The 11,867-nt window shown below is 38.5% G+C and overlaps 1 protein-coding gene and 1 non-coding gene across 2 annotated transcripts; both read right to left on the bottom strand.

Annotated features, from left to right (window-relative positions):
* Positions 1 to 3,686: 3,686 nt before the first annotated feature.
* eif4a1a (eukaryotic translation initiation factor 4A1A) lies at positions 3,687 to 11,591 on the bottom strand. Its single transcript, XM_059529062.1, has 11 exons — positions 11,494 to 11,591; positions 10,049 to 10,097; positions 8,258 to 8,390; positions 7,824 to 7,963; positions 7,276 to 7,444; positions 7,030 to 7,139; positions 6,534 to 6,677; positions 6,097 to 6,234; positions 5,928 to 6,017; positions 5,576 to 5,655; positions 3,687 to 5,466 (listed from the first exon to the last, which is right to left on the bottom strand). The coding sequence occupies exons 1-11, from the start codon at positions 11,514 to 11,516 to the stop codon at positions 5,322 to 5,324; spliced, it is 1,221 nt and encodes a 406-aa protein (XP_059385045.1). The 5' UTR covers positions 11,517 to 11,591; the 3' UTR covers positions 3,687 to 5,321.
* On the bottom strand, positions 6,305 to 6,440 carry LOC132128902 (small nucleolar RNA SNORD10). The gene has a single exon (XR_009428409.1). It is a non-coding gene; the product is annotated as a small nucleolar RNA SNORD10 (small nucleolar RNA).
* Positions 11,592 to 11,867: the final 276 nt, after the last annotated feature.

Here is an 11,867-nt window from a genome sequence, read left to right on the forward strand (position 1 = left end):
TGTTGAGCCGCAATAGTTTGCAGTCCACTTTGAACCAATTGTATAATTCTATTCCACAACTGACCAATCAGCGCTCAAGGCAAGCCTTTGCTCATTTGCATAACAATTATAGGGGTGTGGTATTTTACGCATCAGATCACTTGTTACAAGAGGTAACCGGCACGCAAAGAGAGAAACCAGGGCTTATTTTATTGTTTAAAATACTAATTATCTCTTACTAGTAATTATTACATATTTCAGAAGATGGAACATTTTATTACACTTTAAAATGATCACACTTTTAAAAGATGTTGTGTTATTTTGGACCTGCTTTCTTTGAATAACTTTCTATGACTTAATTAGTTTCACTTTACACCTTTACACTTTCTGTGTCTTCTATTGTTAGTTCTCGACCCCGTCACCCCGGGGTCATGGGAAAAAGACTGACCTGACACATTTTTGATGAAAACTGACAGTGCAAAATGAGTTACTAGTAAAAAGTGTATCATTTTATGATTAATTTTTCATTAATTATACACTATTATAAAATCAAATAATAGTGTATTCTTGTCTTATTAGTTATTACATACCGTGTTTATTGTGTTTTTGAGTGTTTTTAGTAATTGTGTTTAAATCTTGTGTGAGCTTTGTATGTTTTCTGGAAAAATTCATGTGACCTTTTTATGGTACACACAATATATAATTAGATATGCTACTTGTTTTCAAGTCTTCATACAGTAATGTGCAATTACTGCCTTTTGATGACAATTTATGATGTGACTTTCTATAGGTGTGGGATTTTCAGTGTTTGTAATTGCTTGAGAAAAGGTGTGGGTGCAAAGCCTTACGTTGTTTCTTTCTCTTTTTTTGTAGACACAGGTGTGAGTGCTTGTGAGTTTGCAGGTGCTTTGTGAACCATGTGAGCGGCCTCTGTTCGTGACTGACAGTTACGCCTTTATGCCAATCAAACCGCAAATTGTGGGGCTTCATTCTTAAAAAAGTCATATCTCAAAAAAACCAAACATTTTGGACAAACAGAAAACCTCTTATGGAGAGTGTCCAACTCGTTCTGCCATCCTCTTTCTTTGTCCCACTTGGTTTGTGACAGCTCAGAGAGTTTCTCAGAAATGTTAAGTGTCGCCTCTACTCACAAACACAGGTCGTTCAAAGCCCTCATGTTTGTGTACACATGTGCTTCACATGCCTCTCCATGACCATTGTATTGCTTTTTAAAACCAGTGTGTTCATGGGTTTGAATATGTATGTCCAAAACAAGTTACAACACAGTTGTTTTTCCTAAGCGCACACAAAAGATAACCACCCATTCAGCTGGGCTCTAAGCTGCTCAAACACTGCTACCTGAATCAACCTGTGAGGGAGAATCAACAGGAGTTCTCTGACTGAACTGAATAAATAAATACTGCGTCTAGACTGCTTTTGCTTATTTGTTCTTACGTTGTGTTTGTGTGTGCAGTTCTTTCCTGAATTGTACATTTTAAAATGAAATAATCGCTCGTTTTCTAACGTATAAGCACCTACTTTTAATTATTATAATTCTCATAGTGTTTGGATGCGGTGTTTAAAATGTGAATTTAGTTTTATTTAATTAAAGTTCAAATATAATCAGGGAATTATATGTTGTTTACGTAAATTATAACTTTAGTGTCATTATTTTGTATTCATTTCTGAATTATACGTTCCATTTTCAACAATTAATTTGTATGATATATTTAATACATTCTATATTAATTCTATAAATTATAACTTTTAACACCATTTTTGTTGAATAATTTCTGAAATATAAATAATACATTTCCAAAAAAGTAGATGATCAGAATATTCCAAGATTTATTTAATTAAAATAAGATATAGAAATACAGAACAAGAAAGTAGTTTCATTAAAATCAAAGGACAATCTTGTTTAAATATTTTAACACTTTCTTGATTTGATTTGATTTGATTTGACAGTAACTTTACTAGTTAGTATTAGTAAATGTAATCATTATCCCTTGCAACGACAATATTTGAATGGTTAATATTTATGCCAATAATAAAAGTCACAAAAATTAACAGATATTTAATTTTCTTTAATAAAATTCTATTTGTAAGGTTTTTTTTAAATAGTTTTTGTTGTTGTTTTACCAATGTTTGGACTGAAGCATTCAAAATATCCTTTCAAGTTAGATTATACTATCGTGTATTAATACCTTTTTTGAGTTGTTTTAATCTGTGAACAATGAAAATCTAAACGCTATGTAATTCATTGAGGCAAATATGACATTTTGATTTGAATTAGGAAACCCGATAGAGTAAAAGAACAAAAAATTAAGTGGCCTTAAAATGAAGAGACTGGGTTCACAATAAATTACAATGGCCTGAAGAAAGGAGGACGGATGAGGAAAAGCTTGAGGAGAAGGAAGAATGGCAAAGATAAAGAAGAAAAGAGAGACTGAGAGGGGAAGAGGGCAACTTGGAGAGAGTGCAGTTTGTCTCTGAGTCCTCTCTGACAGGCCGAGTGAATGGGGCCTCTATTCTCTCCCTTCTTATGTAAATGGAGGCTTTAGTCTCCTAGCCATCCGTCACTGCACAGAAAGACCCTGGCAGGCCCTTTACGAGCCTCCTGCTCGCATAATCCCTGAGCCCACAATCATGCGCCCAGCAGGGGGAGAGGGGGGAAGTGGCAGGGGGGTTACCATGCAGACAGTGAAAGTGTTCAGCGGGCCACCTACACTGAGCACACATAATCCAAACATTTCTCATAAGGTGTATAGCCCTCGGGCACGGAGAGGTTGTTATGCCACCGACAGAGGACTATGATTGGAGAAAGAATGTCAGAAAAGAAGACTGTGGGTATAAAAGGCCAGGAAAGAGAGGGGATTGGTACAAAGAATTGAATGAAGGGGACGTGGGACAGGGGTACACGATGTGGGAATTAACATAGTGTTTGCATGATGGACAGGTGAATGAGGGCCCACGCATTATGTCAGGCGATGTTGGTGGAGCGATCTCGCTGAAGTGATCAAAAGTTGCAGCCGTGGAATTGTAATGACACAGGCCTTCTGAGAGTTCGGATAACTATTGGCTCGCCTATGTGTGAATAGAAGTTTTCCTAATACATCCTCATGTGCTGGAATGACAGGTCCAGTCTGATTGGTATGCATCCTGGGTTTGAGGCACAGCTGAAAGCAGCCTTCACTCCAGTGGACACAGATGGTGTACAGATCTGCCCTCCTGTGGACGCGCTCAGAACAGGCCATCTCTCGGCTCTTGGTACGAAAGGTGCTTCTCTCAGGAGCTCTTCACAGTAAAATGTGCACCGGATTTAGGAAAATGTATAAAGCCTTCGCATTTACTTATTTAACGAAGTGCAAATACATCTGTTAATGTAACACAACATCATAACATAAGGTGGTCATTCTGTCACTAGCTGTGATCAGTTGGCACTTTTTTCCAAGTATCATCCATGTATCCCAAAAAAATATTTGTATCTTTGAAACTACACAGAAAAGACAAATTATTCACGGCATAGTTTAAGTATATGCATATGTTTTAAGGTATTTACATAATCTTGTTTTCAAATATATTTACACAAATTCCCTCGCCATCACCAAAAATTGTACTTATTGTTCGAATGTGGCTGGCTGTAGAGCAAGCAAGATTCAGTTAATAAAATGCAATTGGAGTTGATGAAAATATGAACCTGTTGATTGTGTATTTGAAACACAGTTTATTAGTACTATGACAAATCTTATGGTTTTGTTCATGACTCACAAACATGCATCACAATTGTACGGTAAAACTCTTTAAAAGGCATAGCTGACCCCAATATGAAAGTTTTCTGAACATTTTATTCAACCTTACTTTCTTCAACACATTTAATTTCACAAGACATTGGTTGTGGATTATTTGATGTTTTTAATTCTGCTGCTATTCACTGCAGAGGATCCACAGGTGAGCAAATGACTCAATTCTCATCATCCTTAACATTGATAAGACTTGTTCAGCTGTTACTGAACATTTATCATGTCTACCCCCATCTGATCAAACACCATTGGAATGATGGCTGATTGAAATGTTGGTAATAGGAACAAAAAGGGCAAAAGATTTCATATTCCCCAAAAAAAAAAAAAAAAACATGACGGGAACTATAAACACATGCTTGGAGATCTCATACTCGTATTGCAAGATGAAACCAGTCTTGCAGTAAATTAAACCCAATGAACGAGTAAGAGTCAGCTTAGCATGTTAAAAATGGGAAATACCTTTATTTCAGACCATTAAAATAAATACTATACAGAGTCCAATGTAGAAAAGATTTAATACATGGCTTCTGTCTCAAAAAGGTTAATAATCACATTTGTAATAAATTTGTTTAAAAAAATATCAGACCAATGTAAACCCCACATCCAAACCCACCCAACAAGAGAGGCATTTTTTGAACAATATGAAGACAATGATCTCTATACTCTACTACTGCAGTTTGGTCCTTTACATATTTAGACCCATCCAACACAGTTTGGTGAGGTAGGTTGTAGGAGCAACACTCCTCGATAGGACTTTGATGCAGAGAAAATCTGAGGCGATACAATGGTGGGTTGTTAACCAGCCATACCAATCATGCCAAATTAATTTTTAATGCCTTGGGCCACCCATCCTGCCATAGTAAAGCCTATTTACAAAATCAAAAAGCTACAGCCATGCACAGGTCAACAAGTGATGTAACCGAACAATTGGACAAGAAAAAAAAAAAAAAAAAAAAAAAACGACTTGACCACTTTTTGCAACTTTATAATCTGGTTTGCGCTCACAATCCAGCTTCCTCTTTCCCTCAAGCAGAACTTACAGCACTCAAATGCTTCTGTAAAAGGAAGATAGCAGTGATGAAGATTTGGAATAAAAGTCCAAGTCCACCATATAAAACATGAATTCTGTATTTTACATCCTTTGCCCTGTGTTAATCAAAAAAAAAAAAAAAAAAAATTCCAATGAAGTCACATCTCAAATGGTTAAACCAACATCAGGCAGGGCATGTCTTCAATCCATATGCCGGTCAGTGCATTAACATTTACACTTAACATGCAAATAAGCCCTGCAATGCATCCTCTTGATCAGTAGATGGCACCACTCAAAAGAGGCAAGATTAAATGAGCCTTGAGGAATAACGAGTATTCATTCTGAATAGTTGAGTGATGTGGCAGACATACTGGATTTATGAAAAAGCACACCCTCAGAATAAACAGTACTTGATTTGGGGAGTTGCACGAAAAAGGATGTGGGTTGAAATGAGACTAAAGAGGGAAGGGAAGAGAGCTAGAGAGAAAAAAAAAAAAGGGGCTAGGGTCTTAGATAAGATCAGCAACGTTCATGGGCATTTCCTCCACGGTTGTATTGTAGAAGGTCTCAATGTCTCGGAGTGTACGCTTGTCATCTTCAGTGACCATGTTTATAGCGACGCCCTTTCTGCCAAAACGGCCACCACGTCCAATCCTATACAAAAAAAATAAATAAATAAATAAATAAAAAAGCACTGTTATTGCACAACAGCCAGAATCGCACAAATCGGTCAAAAAGCACATAAAGAGCTCTGTTGACTTACCGGTGGATGTAGTTTTCCCTGTTGGTTGGAAGGTCATAGTTGATAACCAGGGAAACCTGCTGCACATCAATGCCTCTTGCCTGAAAGCATTTAAGAGACTTTAGTCCACTTACAGTTTCGAGAACAAAAGCAGTCAACTAACAATCTAAAGAAGTTTAAAAGCAGAGATTTTGCATGTTAATGTCAACTGCTTTATAGTCGTGTTGAGGGACTTGGCGGCCCAGGCACTGTGGAGAGCAGTTAGAATAGTCTTCCAAAGATCTTGATACCCATCACAGCACAGCAAGCTGGTGGAAGAGGTATCCTTGGTGTGACATCTCAGAACTGTGGGTGAAGGTGAAAGGCAGCTTACCAGCAGGTCAGTAGTGATGAGGACTCGGCTGGAGCCAGAGCGGAACTCTTTCATGATGACGTCCCTCTCCTTCTGCTCCATGTCACCGTGCTATAAAGACAGAGTGCATAGTTCATAAAACATGTACATCTGTATAATTACCAAAACGTCAAATTTGTCTGTCACTCACCAGTGCAGAAACTGTGAAGTCTCTCGCATGCATTTTCTCAGTCAACCAGTCGACCTTTCGTCGAGTGTTGATGAAAATTACAGCCTGTGTGATGGTCAGGGTTTCATAAAGATCACACAGCGTGTCCAGCTTCCACTCCTGAAAAACAGAGGCATCTTAGCAAAAAAAAACAAAAAAAAAACCCTCAGCTCTGCAACTAGGTGGTGCTGTTTTCAGACTAAAGTTAAGATCATGTTCCCAGAGTCCTACAGGCTCAAATGTACAGCTAAGCAAAACGCTTATCAGACACAGAGCACTGCAGGAAGTCTGGGATCAGTTGACACGCATGGGGATCATCACAAAACAGCATTACTATATCAGTAACAAATGACTGCAACATAAATTGGACAGCTTTGAGATACAAATATTAATTTCTCAACCCCATATTCTCCACTCACCTCTTTCTCAACATTGATGTAGAACTGCCTGATACCCTCAAGGGTCAGCTCTTCCTTTTTAACTAGGATACGAATAGGATCTCTCATGAATTTTGTGGTGACCTCCAACACCTCCTGAGGCATGGTGGCAGACAAAAGAATCACCTGGGAAAAGATAAACATGCAAAAGTTATAGCTTACGAAATGAGTCAACACTAACCACAACCTGAAGATGACTACAACAGGAAAATGTCAATTTAGTGTCATTAAGATCATCTTAAATGACTGGAGTAGATTTTACCAGGAAAAACACAGCAAATAAAATCATTTAGGATATAAAATGTAAGCTGCTTAATAGTCATGAAGAGGGACCTACGAGCCCAATCAAAGTGGAGAGCAGTTACATTACTCTACCAAAGATCATCATTCCCATCACAGCACACAAAGCTGGTAGGAGAGGGACTTTGGTGTGGGCTCCAAGAAAGAAAGAAAGAAAGAAAAAAAAAAAGATGTTTACCTGAGTATCTGTGGCCAACTTCTGAAAAATCTCATAGATCTGGTCCTTGAAACCACGGCTTAACATTTCATCTGCCTCATCCAGCGCAAACATCTTAATATATTTGGGAGCTGACAAAAAAAATAAACAGAACATACAGTAGGTTATTAAACTTATAATTTAACAAGAGTACATGTAGTTAAGAATTCTAGTACAAGCCTCAAATAAGACCATCCGTTGAAACAAGTGACTGTCATCCACACTTACAAAGGTATCTGCGGTTGAGCATGTCAAACACACGGCCAGGGGTTCCAACCACTATGTGGGGCACATCAGCCTGGAGTTTCTGAACTTCATTACGGACATTGGTGCCACCAATGCAGGCATGACAGGACGCCCCCATGTAGTCTCCAAGAGCCAGCACCACCTTCTGAATCTGAGGAAGACAAAAACATTAGCAATAGCCAAAAGATCAACTCCATTTAACTTTAACTGGATCTGAAAAATCACCTGTGCACGAGTCACTGCAAAATGACGCAAAGCATCTCAAGAGATTCATGACTTAAGTCTCTGTGCCCATACCATGAAACAGTCTTTTCTCACTGTCTTGAGCTGACTGGGATGAATATGGCCTTTATTTTCTCTGCCCCTAACAGATATAAGACCTTGTGTCATTGACAGACACAGCCTTGCCCAGTGATAGGGGGCATGCTTAAACTCCTGCCACACTTTGTCTTCCAGGTCTCCAAAACCTCCTACAAAAAGGGAGTACTAGTACAGAGTACTAACAAACCTGAATGAGTAACAGTTCTCACCTGTTGGGCAAGCTCTCTGGTAGGAGCCAGCACCATAGCTTGTGTAGCCTTCATCTCCACATCAATATGCTGCAGGATGGAGATGGCAAAGGTGGCTGTCTTTCCTGTGCCAGACTGAGCCTGTGCGATGACATCATACCCTACAGACAAAAAATACAAAATAAATTACCAGGTGCCCATTCAAATCACATGGAGTTTCACAGTCACATTACAGTACCAAGGCAGCTTGTGCCCATACCATGAAACAGTCTATGTCTCACTGAAATGAGTTGACTGGGATGAATATAGGCTTTATTTAATTTGCCCTTACTAGATATAGGTCAGTGTCACCAAGAGACACCGCCTTGCCCAATTAATAAGGGTGTGAAATAACTGATCTTATATTACAGAATTAAGAGACCAAAAAGCAGACAGACCAATTAAGTTTTACGCACCCTTGATACAAGGGAGAATTGCCCTCTGCTGAATGGCGGAGGGTTTCTCAAAACCATAAGCATAGATTCCTCTGAGAAGAGCCTCTCGCAGGTTCATATCATCAAAACTATCAACAATCTCCTTCCAGTTGCTCTGTTTAAAAAAAATAAAAGGCGTTAAACACACATATTGATGCACTGAATAAAAGCACATTCACTCTGACAGCAGATGGCGCTAAACTGCAGAAAATGCAGCCCTTACCCCGGAAACACTATAAAGCAGCAGCCCTACTTTCTTAAACATTTAAATGATTTTAAATAGCCATTCTGATTTGTGTGTTTGCTATGGGGATCATCACAGCGCCAAATACTTAAATATTTAGACTTGGGCGGTTTTCAAAAAATGTTTTCTTCATTTTAATCTGGACTACAACATGCCCTAGATATTGTTTGAAAGTGTTCATTCACACTTTACATTAGGGCTTCATTAGTTAACATTAGTTCATCTGTCAATGAAAAGTTCTTCTGAACAGTCATTAATCTTAGGTATTCCAATATTTAGTAACATTAAAATCGAAAGTTGCAACTGTTATTTAATGAGCTAACAATAACTAAGACTTGTATTTTTTTTTTTTTTACAAAGATTAATAACTTTTGTAGAAAATGTGACACTTGCTCATTGTTAATATTTAACTAATGAGGTCTTATTGTAAAGTGATACCTATGGGTCTTTATAGTTCTTTTGCACTCAAGTCTGTAAAATTTTCAACTTTATATATTTTTATGTATTGCTTAGTTGTATTTAAAATGTTCAGTTATTTCGTCAAGTTATACTTTATAATGAACACTTTTTTAACTGAATTCAATACCGTGATAAAAGCATTAGCAATTAATCGCAACAGGAAAATCTGATACCAGCATGTCCCTAATACATATACACATATGGCGCTTTTCCATTACCAGTACCAGCTCGACTCGACTCGCTTTTCGCTCCGTTTTCCATTGCAGATAGTACCTCCACAATAGTACCTGGTTGTCATAGCGACGCTGCAGGAAACTGCCGTGACGTAATCTTCTACGTGACACACACCCGCTACCCACACACACAGGACAATGGAGGAAATCGAGTGCATGTTGTTTTTGATCCTCGGGATATATTGGATATATCACGCAATCTCTGGCCAAACTTTTTAAAAATGGCGGGGTTATTCTGGATACTATCGCTTGCGCGTGTAATGATGGCAGTGAATAGTGACGATTCTCTCTGACCAATCAGCAGTCTGCTGTGTTTTCACGTCACCTAGTATCGCCTCAGCTCGCCTGGAACCTTGCCGGAGGTGGTACGAAAAAAGTACCTGGAAGCCGGTACAGGTACAACTTTTACACAGTGGAAAACCAAACAGAGCCGAGGCGAGGCCGGTACGGTGTAGTGGAAAAGCGCCAATACACCCCAATCAAGATTTAAAGGGGGAAATCTCCATACTAAACAAGTGTTGACAAGTATCGGTCCATGAAAGTCTTTTCTCACTGTCTTTAGCTGACTGGGACGTATATAGCCATGATTTGCGCCGTCACTAACAGATATAAGACTTTGAGCGACTGACACAGCCTTGCCCTGTGATAGGGGGCATGCTTATAAAACTGAAGGCTACGCCACAATTTTCTCTTCTTTGGAAGTCTGCTTCACTTTCCTCAAAGGAAAAGAAACTCTACAATTTGCAACAAACCTGAACCAGTTCTTATCAGTTTATAATATATATATAGAAAAAAGGGCTTATAAAAACTATGTGAAATGGCTTTTATGTCACCAACCTCAATGATACCATCTGGCTCCATCCCCTCAGGGCCACTGTCTCTGGGTCTGAAATGAAAGGTTTAATTAGTACAGTTTATGTAAAATTTCGCCTTCAAAAAAAAAAAAAAAAAAATTGCATGGGGCACGTTCTCAAACGTACGACTGGATTGAGGGGAATCTAAATTTTTATACGAGTTTCCCAGCCCCTTATAGTGTGGACTTAGTTATAGTTACCTACAACCAGACATACCATACACGTATTAATCTATTGTTAAGATGTCTAAAAGACCTTCTTTAAAATGTCAGGCAAAAACTAAAACCTACTCGAACACACGACTTTGTCGATGAAACACAAAAGGGCAATGACATCCTCGGTCACCGTTCACTTTCATAGTAACGTTACCATTTTCCATAAAATGAAAGTGAACGATAACCGAGGCTATCATTCTGAAATTCGATGACGATTTTCATCTAATCATGTGCGATTCTCATAAAATAGCGTTAGTTTTAAGACACTGATATCGTAACCTCGTTAAATGACAGAGAGGCAGCCATTTTCGCTCAGCGCCATTACCAACGTGGCTCCACTAAATCACACGGACTCGTCGGTCCAAAAATAAATAATTTAAAACGAGGATATTATAAAATGCAATCAACTCAAGTCAACTCAATATTATACGAATACGTGACATTTATTTATAGACAAAAGTATACTAGTTATATTTTTACCAACGGCACGGTTTCTTATTTTCTTTAACAAAAAAAAGAAAAAAAACCCTGAACATCTCATTTATATAGGCGATTTCACATTTTAAGAGAGACCTATCTGTGGATAGGCCTTGGGCCTACACTGCCAGACCACCCTTTTGTCTCGCCCAAGCAAGGCCATGTGCCCTACATATTTTCTCATTTTTAGGCCTACATCTACAAGCAAAACGCATAGTTAGTATTTTATAACACCAGGTACTGAGTTTCTACTTAAAGCATATTACAATAAATCTTAAAAAATGCAGGTAATCGGTTTATATTGGGGAGAAGGGAGCGACCATGTGCCGCATGGACGGGCCGGTCACACGAGGAACTGAACGAGCGCGTGAGACACGTTGCGTCACAAGAACCGGCATTCTAACGGAACATCGAATAGACGGTAAAAAAAAACCATATTAAAAGACTTTTCAACAAACTTCACGGATATAACAAAAATATAAGGACTTGTACTTACACTAAACGTTACATGCTGAACGCAAGCTTTTCTAAAACATTTTAACGAGGCGGGAACAAGAGAGAGAGAACGAACGTGCCAAACCGGCTTATAATGCTAGCTTTCGCTAGTGAAAGACAAATATTCAATATTCTCAAACAAATCATGTGAAATCAGTGATATTGACTTAACATTTCAAGTAAATGGGGACCATTACTACAAACAAGTGGAGGAAAAAAACCATCGAACACGATGTCTTACCTATCTTCATGTTCAGACGACATTTTACAAAGGACTATGGACTGGCGGAAACGCGCAAATACTTAAACGGTGACGACCGCCAAAGCTCATTGATTGGACATCGTCCCGATCAGTCAGATTATAGACCCGCCCAGCGTGACTTCCCATTGGTCCAGAAACGATTGATACAGCCATGTTTGATAAGTGCCTGTTCGAAGCTTGAAGACGTCACGAAAATCCTAGCTGGACGGTGAACCAGTTTTGCCCTTTCTCTAAGAAATTTGACGTTTGGTTTTCAAACATGTACCTTTTAAAAATGACAAATGTTCTAATTTAGTAAAATAAATAAATTCATAATTAATTTACAAAGGGTAAATAACTTTTTTTCAGCCCTG

This window comes from Carassius carassius, chromosome 3 (assembly GCF_963082965.1).
Source record: "Carassius carassius chromosome 3, fCarCar2.1, whole genome shotgun sequence".
Classification (NCBI taxonomy): Eukaryota; Metazoa; Chordata; class Actinopteri; order Cypriniformes; family Cyprinidae; genus Carassius; species Carassius carassius.

What these genes read in the sequence shown, in the direction of transcription:
- eif4a1a (XM_059529062.1), bottom strand. Translation starts at nt 11,516, where the DNA reads ATGTCGTCTGAACATGAAGATAG. An exon ending in AATTCTCCCTTGTATCAAGG is followed by an intron (nt 7,964 to 8,257) that starts GTGCGTAAAACT and finishes TTTTGTCTGTAG; the next exon opens with GGTATGATGTCATCGCACAG. An exon ending in GCTCAACCGCAGATACCTTT is followed by an intron (nt 7,140 to 7,275) that starts GTAAGTGTGGAT and finishes TTTTTTTGTCAG; the next exon opens with CTCCCAAATATATTAAGATG.